Source organism: Microtus oregoni, unplaced genomic scaffold, assembly GCF_018167655.1.
Source record: "Microtus oregoni isolate MIOR12 unplaced genomic scaffold, Mior012 000101F_ref0000407, whole genome shotgun sequence".
NCBI classification, from domain to species: domain Eukaryota; kingdom Metazoa; phylum Chordata; class Mammalia; order Rodentia; family Cricetidae; genus Microtus; species Microtus oregoni.
The window spans coordinates 2,424,458-2,437,410 of NW_024544715.1; the positions used below are offsets into that span (position 1 = coordinate 2,424,458).

General features: G+C 42.1%; 1 protein-coding gene across 1 annotated transcript in view; it reads right to left on the reverse strand.

The window, feature by feature from the left end:
• Positions 1 to 12,953, reverse strand: part of LOC121443166 (proteasome subunit alpha type-8) — a 48,882-nt gene that overhangs the window by 26,441 nt on the left and 9,488 nt on the right. Inside the window, exons 3-4 of the mRNA XM_041644843.1 lie at positions 9,745 to 9,869; positions 479 to 601 (exon numbers count right to left, since the gene is read on the reverse strand). Of these exons, the coding sequence (XP_041500777.1) occupies positions 479 to 601; positions 9,745 to 9,869 (248 nt within the window). The remainder of the gene's footprint in view (positions 1 to 478; positions 602 to 9,744; positions 9,870 to 12,953) is intronic.

Genomic DNA, 12,953 nt, shown 5'->3' on the forward strand with positions numbered 1-12,953 from the left:
CCCCAGAGGAGCTGGAGAAGGAAGACTCGAAAAAATCACAAGTTTGTTTTCTGGGGTACAATTTAAATACCCTGTGGAAATAATCTTGAGCATCTCTGGAGAGGGGTCATCATTTCGAAGGCGTTCTTGAAAGTAGAGTCTGGACTGAGGCAACTCCTAGAGGAGGGGCTTGGGATGGAACTTCCACCCAAACATTTCAGACTCTTTGGGTATCTGGATACCAGCTTGGGGTCACATTTTCAACCAAACAGCATGCACCACCATGACTGGTTTAAACCAAGGTCTTTTACTTTCCTAAACTATCATTTCTGAGGAGTTAAATCACTACAATCTATAGTCTGTGTCACAATCAATATTTTAATGCAACATAATTCTGTCATGCCCCTGAATGTCATAAAACATTTACATTTATTTCAATTTTGCAATAAATTAATGCATCTGACAACTTCTATGAAAAATGAATGAATTCATTACTCGCCTTCCAAGCATGGTAAGTTCCAGAGGGATCTGTCTGATACAATCTTGGGATTCCATCATCATCAAATCCTACAATTAAGGCTGAAATACCAAAAGGTCTTCGTCCATTGCTCTGTGTATATTTCTAAAAAACAAAATTTATTTTTACTACAACACTGTCTTAGTTATTATTCTACTGTAATGATTGTTCTGTCTCTTTAAGAGACAAACCACACCCACTCCCTCTCCCATCCTCAGCAGAGGCAGGCTGATCTTCAGTTTCCTGCCTGAGCTCTCTCTCTTTTCCATCTTCCTCTCGGAGAGGCAGCTTTGCTTCTGCCTCTCTTCCCACTTTTCCCCTTCCCCAGGGGCTGCCCAGCTCATGGGTCCTGCAGTGTTCGTGCCAATTTGCACCCCTCCTATAGGGGGAGATGTCCCTGTTATAGGCCTTGTGGTGTCGCCATTTCACAGGTTTTCACAATTGCAGCTGTGGATAGCAACCATTCATGTCCATCCCCCGGCTTTTTTCAATTCCAGCCTTTTGCTCCCCGCTGTAGCTTGTGGCATGGTGTGGCTTTTTCAGTTCCAGTTTTTTGCTCCCCACCACGGCTTGTGGCATGGCTGCTCAGTGACAGGCGGATCACGCCTCTAGGTCTCTCTTATTATTAAACTTAAAATCTCTACAACTCAAAAATTGTGGCTTTTCCATCATTTATTGATCTTAGAACCCCTACAGCTCAAAAATTGTGGCTTTTTTCATAGAACATATGACTGCTGCCATTTTGACTGAGGTCATGTGACCTCACTACCATATTAACTGAGGTCAAGTGACTTCACAGCCATCTTAACTGAGTGGCTTTTCCATACAACATGTGGCTGCTGCCATTTTGACTGAGGTCAGGTGACTTCGCCACCATCTTTGCTGAGAGCCAGGTCAGGTAACCAAGTTCTGCCATCTTTACTGAGGTATTACCTGCCTGGTTCCCCAGTGTTAACTTTATTCCATGGGTCACCTAATCACTATCTTAACTGAGAGCCAGATCAGGTGACCAAGTTCTCCCATCTTTACTGAAGCATGTCCTGCTTGTCCCCCGGTTTACTTATGTTTTTTTTACTAAAACTCTTGTTGACTCTTTTGCATGTGTTTTGCACAGTGGCATGCCTTTGGAAGGGCCCACCAAGAGCATCCACTTTGCCCAATTCCTATTCACTCTCTCTGTGTGTGATCATACATGTAACTTAAATGCACCTATGCTTAATGTTATAATTGTTCATTGCATCTCATTTCAGACTACAAAAACAATTTAAGTCTCATGTTTTAAACTGGTATGTACTTACAAAAACACTTTATATTTAATCCAACCCTCATTTAAGATATATTACGTTGTTCTCTACTATTGTCAATTCTGCTATTAACTTTCTATTGCAAGCAGTTTTTTCTTATTTTTATCTTTTTATGAGTGTAAATCTTACCTGTTAAGAGCCAGTACAGTCAAGCTCAGACCCAGCTCTCCAGGAAAATTCTATACTGTAGTTATAACTGATAAACAGCCCTCAACTGCTCAGAGATCTAGGGAATATGGCATTTAAATATTTAATTATTAAAAAAAACTTTTCATAATGAAAAGAGACAGGTTGGCTCCTAGAAGCAACACTCTACTTCCTCCAAAGAAGACAGAAGACAAACGGGCACAGAACAATGTCCATCTGCAATTCACTTCAACTGCCAAGCGCTGACCATTGGGGAAAAACTGCCTTTCATCTCAACTAAATATCTCCAGATATGGACAGAATCACTGGAATTAACAGCCTAGCTGCTCAGGTCAAGGTAGGCGTGTCTTCCTACAGATTTCTTAGCCCACAGGATCTTCTGGAGCCTGGCAGGCCCTACACTAAACAGCAAAAGGCAAATGCGACCTTCAGCGATCATGGAGGACCCTGAGGAGTAGCTCTGGGTGCCAACCAAATAAGAAGTTCTCTGTCACTTTTTAATCAGCAACTCAAGTAAAATTTTATCCTTCTCAAAGATCTCTGATGCAGTTTGATAGCTGTGAGGTTTTGTCAGTTAATGAGAACAACCTTACCAAACAAATTTCAGACCAAATTTTTCTCTCATGCTGCCTTCCATAGTCTTAAAAATACTTTTCATTGTACAAAAATATGTCACAGTCATTATTCAATATATGTGTCTAAAACTTCTGTTTTGACAAACCCAAAAAATTCTTATGAGTTCCAGGAAGCTGAATTAAAGAATCCATCTCAAACAGGTCAGATACATCCCCCTCAATTCCCTGGTCCTAAAACTTTTTTCCTTAATTTAACTTTGTCCTCTGTTCTGCCAATACCTTAACCAGGTATAAGAGATACCAGACATTTCCATACCACAAACACTGGACAGGAGCAAAGAGACCAGCTATGCCAGGATGTGGCCAGCGCCCAGCCTTCTCAGGTCCCCCCCCCCCCCCCCCCCGCAAAGACAAGGCCCACAAATAAGCCAGAAGCAGTCTTGAGAATCTGCTGCCCCAACTCATTTGACCTGTGGTGCCTAACTGCCCACATTTTTTTTATTTTTTTCACATTTTTTATTATAAAAAAAGAGATGGGAATATAATGATTGTTCTGTCTCTTTAAGAGACAAGCCACGCCCACTCCCTCCCCCATCTGCTGAAGCATGCTGATCTTCAGCTTCCACCCTGAGCTGGCTCTCTTCCTGTCCCTCTCTCAAAGAGGCAGCTTCTGCCTCTCTCCCCACTCCTCTGTTTCCCCTCCTTTTCTGTCTTTCTCTCTCTCCTCTTCCCCCCCCTCTCTCCCCCTCCTCCCCTTTTTCCTTCTCCTCTATAACCCCCTAATAAATGTCCAACTTTACTCTACATGATGTGCCTCTCTGTCCCTCTCACCTGCTGCCTATCCATTTGTTGCCACTGGGGACCAGCCACCTTCCGTGTCATGTGGTCTCTGGGACTGGCTGCTTTCAGGTCCCCAGCAGTCCCAAAGACTCGCAGCATCTGTGATGCCCACCCTATGGGGACCAGCCAGCCCCCACATGGCTGGGGATCAGATACCTTGGTTTGTGGACTGGCAGCATGGTCTCGACCTTGCAGCAAGCTGCCGGGGACCCGCAGCAAATCCACAGCAACTACTGTAAAGAGACACTATGACCAAGACAACTCTTGTAAAAGACAGCATTTAATTGGGGGTTTACTTACAGTTTCAGAGACTTAGTCCATTATCATCATGGCAGCAGACAGCAGTGGTGCTGGGAAAGTAGCTGAGAGCTACATTCTGCTCTACAAACTGGGGCGGGGGTGGGGAAAGTCAGGGAGAGAGAGGGAGAGACTGGACCTGGAATGGGCTTCTGAAAGCTCAAAGCCCACACTCTGTGACACATCTACTCCAACAAGGCAATGCCTCCTAACCCTTATAATTCTTTCAAATATCACTTCCTGTTGACTATGTATTTAAATTTATGAGCCTATGGAGTCCATTTTATTCAAATCACCACAAAACACATGTCACTTATCAGATAAAATTCTAGTAAATAAATAAATCAAAAGTATCTACTGTAAAGGTAAAATAAAATGCTGCAGATCTCCGAGTAGCTGCAGAATCACTGCAGGTACCCGAGCAGTGGGGCCATGTGGTGGTAGGCAGGGGGCAGCAGGTCCGAGATCAGGCAGGGATGGTGCACAGACCACACCACAGGTCTCCAAAGGTGACTGGTCGGGGCAGAGAGCCACATGGCGGCTGTGGTGGGAGAGAGATAGACGGATAGGCATGCCACACAGAGTGAGGTATTTACTAGATATTTACTTAGTGGGTTATGGAGGGGGAAGAAAAAAAGGGGAGAAGAAGAAGAGCAGAGAGAGAGAGAGACAGAGAGGAGGGAGAGACAGAAGCTGCCTCTTCGAGAGGGAGAGAAAAAAAGAAAGAGACTCAGGCTGCAAACAGAAAGGAAGGTCTGCCTCAGTGGAATGGGGAGAGAGGGAAGTGGGCATGGCTTATCTCTTAAAGAAACAGAACAGATCATTACATCTACTCTTTGGATTCTTTCTTTTTAAAAAAAAAATTTTCAGTATTTGAAATTAGGTATATGTGTCTGTCTTCACCTGGGTATGGACATGTGAGTGAGAGACCCTCAGAGGCCAGAGTGTACAGGAACTGTAGTTACATGTAGTTATGAGCTGCTGAGACACAAACTCTGGTCCTCTGGAAGAGCAGTAAGTGCTCTTAGTCACTGAGTCATCTCTCTAGGCTCTATTTTTCTGGTTTTATTGTATACATTTTTAGTGTTTCTTGAATATTGCTAATACATGATGACATTTTAAAGAAATTAATATATACAACCTGTAAAATATAATCACAAATTTGCTTATAGATCTCGTAGGAGCCAGTCATAATAAGCTAAATATGAACAGATCACCCAAAGGAAGTTCTTTACTTCCAACCATTATCATCTGCCAGAGTAGGACTCAGCCATCTACAAGTTTAATGAGGGCCTGAGTCTCAGTAGTTTATCCTGAAGCAAAATCTGGTTGCAGGAAGAACCACAAACTGAGATTACCTGAGCACCACCCAAGAACAGACCATCCAAAGGAAATGCCTAATGTTCCAACCATTGTAGATAGGATCACCTGCTAGCACACTCATTAGGATACCCCTAGACAAATGTCAGTCAATCAGGGGTCCTGAACCTCAGAAACCTCTCACCCTCACCTTTTGTTGAAGGAAGCTGCAGGTTGCATTCCTGCCGCCAGCTCCTGGCTGCCTGGCTAGCTTATGCCCCGAAATAACAACACATAAATTGTATTCTTTTAAACACTGCTTGGCCCATTATATCTAGCCTCTTCTCGGCTAACTCTCGCACCTGGACTAGCCCGTTTCTAATAATGTGTATAGCACCCCAAGGTGCACTTACCAGGAAGATTCTAGCCTACGTCCATCCTGGGTCAGAGCTTCATCAAGTCTGCCCCAGAGAGGAGAGCTTTTGAGTCTGAGCTCACTTCCTCTTCCTCCCAGCATTCTGTTCTGTTTACTCTGCCTACCTAATTTTCTGTCCTATCAGGGCCAAGGCAGCTTCTTTATTTAAGCAATGACCTTCCTCCATCAACCTTTACTACTATAAACCCAACTCTATCTGAGCTCGGGGCTCTCCATTTATTCCAGTACATTGGAAATGGGGAGAAACTTGCATAAAATAAAGGCTCTTTGCTTTTACATATGGGACTCAGTCTCCTTGTTGGCTTTTCGGGGACTTCGTGGATTTGGACATAACATCTTATTTTTCTTAGAAGATCCCTATTCAACTTTTATTATTTCCCATTTTTAGATTAAAATTTTAGGTTAACAAACAAGCTAATCTGTTTCATTAGGTCATTTCCATACATATCTGCCATCAGCTTCATTCTAAGTCATCCTTTCCCCACAACACTTCCAATTTCCTGCCCTCCTCTTCCTGGGTGTCCTCCTTTTCTGAGTGCCTTTTCCACTTTCATGTTAAATGTATTTCATTCTTTGGCCCACCCAGTCTATGTAATGGAAAAACTAAAAATGATGCAGGATCCCCAGAGGCAGTAGGCAGCAGAAATGCTGTAGGTCCCCGAGCGGTGGTAACAGGCCATGTGGCGGCAGGCAGCGGGCCCTGAGAGCAGCCAGTCCCAGGCAGAGACGGCTGCCCGTCCCCAAGTGGTGGCTGGTCCCAGGCAGGCAGACACGTGGCAGGTGGGCAAGAGACAGACATGGATAGGCACACCATGCAGAGTGAGGTTGGATATTTATTCAGGAGGTTATGGAGGGGGAAGGGAGAAGGGGAGAAGAGCAGAGAGAGAGGAGAGAGAGAGAGAAGAGAGACAGAAGCAGGGGAAGGGGAGAAGCGGGGAGAGAGGCAGAAGCTGCGTTTCCAAGAGGAAGATGGAAAAGAGAGAGAGCTCAGGCAGGAAGCTGAAGATCAGCCTGCCTCTGCAGATGGGGAAGTGGGCATGGTTTGTCTCTTAAAGAGACAGATCATTACAGTCTGGTCTTTAACACTTCTGCCAGCTCTGTATATGAATGTTCCTCATGAACCAATATGTTTGAATGCTTAGTCATCAGGGAATGGCACTATCTGAGAAGTGTGACACTATAGGAGGTATGGCCTTTTTGGAGTAGGTGTAGCCTTGTTGGAGAAAGTGTGACACTAGAGGTTTCATAAGCCCATGCCAGGTTCAGTTCTCTCTCTCCTTGCTTCCTGCAGACCAGGATGTAGAACTCTCAGCTACTTCTCCAGCACTATGTCTCCCTGTGTACTGTGAGGCCCCCTACCATGATAACAATGGACTAGCCTCTGAAACTGTAAGACAGCCCCCAATTGAATGCTTTTTAATTAAGTGTTGCCATGGCCATAGTGTCTCTTCACAGCAACAGAACCATGACTAAGACAGTATGCAATCTCTTTGACCCCGCAGAGGCCTGGGCATTTGTGTTGCTGTCAGGGATGCTGAGTCATTGAGCTGTGCTTTGGAAGCACACCCTAGTTTGCCTTGAGGGACGCTGTAGTTACTGTTAGGGACTACTCCTACTTGATAATGCTGGTATCAAATGTTCTCTGTTCACTGTTCACTGTCATTTCCTTCAGCTCCAAAGAAAAGGGATCTTTTGTTTCTTTTGAAGAAAAGCATACATTTCCCCCACAGAAAATGTAACACTGAAACCAATTATATTTCCTATTACTTTCATGACAGGGATCTTCCTGGGTTTGTGCTCCAAAGGATAACATTCTCACTGAGACCGGCTCTATGAAGAGGCAGCCCTGACAGAAAGCTAAGGATTGAATACATAGGTAACTTTACTTAATCCTGTGGCTGATGTAGTGCTGTATAATTCTATGGGTTGAAACAGCTTTTAGTGACTTTCATTTGAGCTTATCTATATATGGGATCTATTGTCTCAGTTTTTAAGCTTATTATATTTCATGTTTTGCAAGCAAAATTTAATTTTAAATGCAAACAACTTAACTATGAACATAAATAACCTGTTTTAAAGTGGGGGTTATGTTGAACTCTTCTGCACCGTCTTATGTTTCTGCTCACACTGAGGTATGATGCTTTACATATTATCTTAGAAGAAAGCCCTTTTAACTTACTTGTTTAGTCTTTTCATTTTGTGAAAAAGTCATATAAACAAAGTTCAATATGTAAGGAAAGCATGCTGTAACTCTGGCCCAGAGGCCTTGTCCTCCCCAGTGGCAATCTTATTGTCACAGACTTACAACTTTGTACTATCTATTCAAAGCCTTGATTTCTCCAGAAGAGATCTTAACAACCACACTTAAGAACCTTATATGTATACTTGTTTTTTGGTATCCTTTTTCTACTTTTTATTTTTATTTATTTTTTTGTTTTGTTTTTATTTTTCAAGACAAGGTTTCTCTATTTAGTTATGGTTGTCCTGGAACTAACTTTTGTAGACCAGACTGGTCTCAAACTCATTGAGATCTGTCTGCCTCTGCCTCCAAGTGCTGGGATTAAAGGTGTGCACCATCACCGCTAGAATGATGAATTCCTTTTTTAACAATTGGGAAAACTGAATCAAAATATGAAAGTAGCAATACAAAAATTTTGGAATTTCTTCTAAAATGAAGTAGCAAAGCTTTTAAAAACCAAAACAGTGATTTGATATATATTATTCATCTCAAAACTTTCTTATTTGGATTACAAAGAGTCCATGAAAAAGTCTGCATGTAGAACCAGAGTACCTGTTTTGCCAGAGCAGCGAGATGTGCAAGTCAGCGAAGCAGGAGGGTTGGTTCATTCTAACACTCGTGCTCACTAGGAGATGCAAAGAATCATTTCTTAAAGGCAGTAAGATACAGAAGAGCCAGGATTACAATCAAAGTTACAGAAAATAGGGAATGAATATGGTATGAATGCACATAAAAGTCCAGGCCACAAAGATGAGCCAAACTGTGTCTTTTGTAGGATAATGAACAGAACTGGAAACAATCATATTAAATGAGTTATGCCAGCCTCAAAGAGACAAAATGATATATTTTCTCTGATATTTGGTTCATGTTTTGTATAGACATATAGATTCATGACATGAAAGCAGAAGAGAAACTGCATAGAGGAACAGAGGGTATTATGGGGGAGGACAGGAGGTAGGATAGACGTGGAGGAATTTACTCAATATACACTATATACGTCTTCAAATTCAGAAACAAGTTTGAAAAGGGAATGTAGGCCTGGTGAAATGGTTCAGTGCTTGCTGCCAAGCCTGATGTGAGTTCTGTCACCAAGACCCCCTCCAGGTTGTCTTCCATATGTACACTGTGACATATGCCCCTGCCCCCAGAATAAGTAAATTTAATTTAAAAATGTTTCTAAAGAGAAGATAAATGGGCACAAATCTGTATAGTGAGCATCCTGTTCAAGATTAGGCAGCAAAAAACAATGTTTCTGTTGAAGGACAATTTGCACAAGTGGAAATGAAAAGAATGAACCAACATGGAAAATTCAATCTCATTAGCTATAATACACAAATTAAAGCAGCGATTACATTACACAACACTCACTAACAAAAGAAAGAGAAGTGAAAACCTCCATGGTGACTCTTCTGGCATAGCTGGTTGCATGATAAAAACTGGTTCAATCTTACAATCAATTATAATCTCCAATCTAGGAAACCCTACTAAAACTTAACAGTACAACTTTAAAAAGAAAAACAAGCCATGACCGAACAGAATCATGCTAGGCTAGCAGAGAGAAGAACATGACGCCGAAATGATGCCCATTTTCAAACCATCATCGGAAATGTCACAGTTTCTAACATAGATGCGAGAGAACACCCAGGAAGGAGTCTCCAGCCAATACACAGTATGCAAACAGCAGGTGAACCCTCAGGCCTGCACGCACACTCCACCTGGCTTTCAATGACATGGCTAAGTAGAGATTCAGAAGAGCGCACATCTAACCCTGATTAGGGTATTTTGGTTTTTAGGTAAAATAATGTATTATTTCTTTGAAAAACTTTAAGGAATAATATTTTTATTGTGCTTCTACAAGAAAAAAAATGACTTTTCAAAATTTGACACTCTCTTAAAATTTTTATAATTCCAAGAACTGAAACTGATTTTGATTTCTGGTGATTAACGTAACCCACTTTACCCAAGTAAGTGAATGAAGTAATTGTGAGAATGAATAAGAAATTTGACACACTCAGTAGAATAAATGTTTGGAGCTAGTGCAGCATGTCTATGGCAGGACCAATGACAGTGGAAAGGAGAAAGCTGAACAACTGCTAAGAGTACCTGCTCACCTGCTTCAACGTCGCTATGAAGCGCGTTATGTACTCCACGGTGACCGGGTCCTCCACAGTAAGCTTATGGCTCTGGCACTCCACCCGTGCTCTGTTTATAACCACCCGCGCATCAGCCGTCAGACCTGCGGAATTGTCAACACTCAAAAGTCTATACATTTCTCTCTCTCTCTCTCTCTCTCTCTCTCTCTCTATATATATATATATATATATATATATATACCCCCATCAAAAGTTATCTTTTCCCTACAACACTGCCTTCATAGAGGAACTAGGAAACACCATGTGCCTTAGCTGCGACTCATTTCCTTTAAAGACTTCATTCCAAAAAAAATAAAAAGACTTCACACACTCCACTTCACTGGTAAAGGAAACAGCAAATGACTTGTTAGTAAATTGCATGTTTTTCTTATGCGAGCAAGGAAGGTATTCTAACCTGAAGCACACCAGTATTGTATTCAAATTATACTTGATGAACTGCTTGATGAACTGGGATACAGCAGTTCTCAATTTTTGTCAAAATGGAAACTTTGAAAATCAAGGTTGTTAATTAAGACAGGCAGACTCTGACTGAGCTTCTGAAATAGCCAAAAGACTCATCCAAACAACTCTCAGCATGTCTGTAAGGAGACATTGTGTTCTAGCTGAAGCCAGAGACTGAATGCAGCATGTAACTGACAGATTAGTTTGATTGTATAAATTAAGGACGACACTGGTATTTGACTGTTCTACAGCCATTTGGGTTTTTTAGCCCTTTTTTTTTTAAAAAAAGATTTATTTTGAACTCTGTGTGTGTGTGTTGTGTGTGTGTGTGTGTGTGTGTATGTGCGTGCACGCAGCGATATGAATGCAGATACCAGAACAGGAAGAAAAGGGCAGTAGATTCTCTGGAGCTGGATCTAAAGTGGCTGTGAGCTGACTGGCATGGTTGCTGGGAAAAACCAGGTCTCTGCAAAAGTATTCCACGCTCTGATTGCGGCACCTCTCCAGACCCCTTCCATTTCTCCTTTACCACTAACTAGACTGAACCCCAGGTTCACTCATCTTGTTAACGGGCACTTCGCACATAGCCGTTCTTTTTCATCACGGGATTTACCTTCCCCATCATGTCAAACCTTGTTGCTACATCCACTTGGATCTTCACCCCTTGAAACAGGAGGACATAAAGAAAATGGAGTGTCTGAATATTCGCCAGTTTAAAAATCACCCTGACACAGGTCAGGTATGATTTGATTAAAGAAAGAGAAAGTAATTCTCTGTACATCTGAGAGAAAGGACTAGCTAGCAATGGCCTAATGGGTTAGCGTTTTATGCAACTAAAAGAGTTCAGATAAGCTACTTAAGAATTTGTCCTCTGTACAGTGTGAACATCACCCACAGCTAGAGAAACGCTGACATTAAAAATACTTAGAGTGGGGATAGGGAGGAGCGCCACAGGTGAGTGTTCGCTACACAGACAGCAAAATCAGCTTTGACTTTGGTGCTGGCAGGTTACATGTGTCAAAGTAATACCAAGTCCTTCTGCTAGGTTTAACCCTGTGCAAACAGTGCGCTTATTCCATTTCACCAGGAATATGTGACTGTGCTTTCAGCATGAGCTTCAGCAGCTGGACGGTTGGCTGGTTGTCTCCTACTCCCCTGAGTACTTTGCTGCTCTTTCTGCTCTAGCATCTCTTTATCATTCCTGGTGCTCTTCCTTTCTCTTTTCTGAAAGATGTGGTTTACAACCCCTATCCTAAAGGTACATAGGCAACCTGTTAACAGTAGTGGCTCATTCATACCATGCAACACTACCAACAACACAAACCAAAGCCAATACTGAGGCATCCAACAGCTTGAGACAACTACAGAAGGATGATGTGGCACAAACAAGATCATCTGAAAAGGCTCCCCACAATGCTGTTTCATTCCATTTTTATTTTATTTTATTTTTTATTTATTTATTTTTGTTTTTTTGAAACAGGGTTTTTTTGTAGCTTTGGAGCCAGTCCTGGAACTACCTCTTGTAGTAGACCAGGCTGGCCTTGAACTCACAGAGATCCGCCTGCCTCTGCCTCTCACTGGGACTAAAGGCTTGCCCAACCCCACCCGTCATGACTCTTTCTTTAACTATAAAGCTTACAAAATACTATGGGACAGGAAGCGGTTCAGTGGCAAAGTACCTTCATCACAAGCATAAGGACCTGAGTTAAGCTCCTGGCACCCACATGAAAAATTGATACAGTAGGTCACAGAGCAGCGTTAGCCTTTTTCAAAGTCGATCAATACTTTGATTTTCTAACCATTAATACTGACAGTGCAATTTCACATAAATGAATAGAACAAAATGACAGATATTAAATTAATTTAATAAAATGACAGAAATTAAAGTAATTTCTGAAATAATTGGAAATTCTGTGCTGTCTATAACGAAGACAGGATAGTGTTCTGCTGCTGTGAAGAGACACCATGAGCAAGGCAACTCTTTTTAGTTGGGGAATTGCTTCCAGTTTCAGAGGTTTAGTCCATTATCTGGGAGCACAGCAGCACGCAGGCAGGTGCTGAAGCAGTAGCTGAGGGCTTTGCCCTGATCCTTAGGTAGAGAGACAGAGAGAGACTGGGTCTGGCTCAGTGCCCACCCCCAGTGACACACTTCCTCCAGCAAAGCCACACCTCCTAATCCTCCTCAATATTGCACATATATATTCTGAAACCTTTTACTGTTGTCAATTTTTTTCAACCTCACATTTAGTTGGGTCACAACTCACAGTTTAAGAAGTTGAGACTTAGCTTGCATGAGGTCAATCTGTAGCCCAGCACACGCAAATGTAACCCTCCCTCTCTTTCCTAAACTGGGCTCACCAGTTAAGAGGTCTTGCACAACATCAAATTTAGTTACCTACACCTACACGTTGAGCAGCTCGTAACTCCAGCTGCAGGGAACTGAAACCCTCTTCTGGCCTCTGCAGGCATCTACACTTACATGCAGAAACCTACACACATATACATATAATACAAATAAAAACAAGTAAGTAGACTCATTTAAAATTCTATGTTGGGGAATATTATTTTCAGACCCCCAAAAAGAAAAAAATTCCTCAGTAATTTTATAAATTCTATGAATTATAAGTTCTTAAGTTATAAGTAAGGAGGCCATCTTCACATTTATGCTCTAGCTATCAAAGGCCATTGTAAGTGTGGGGGTCTAAAAGAACACGCCCCATAGGGAG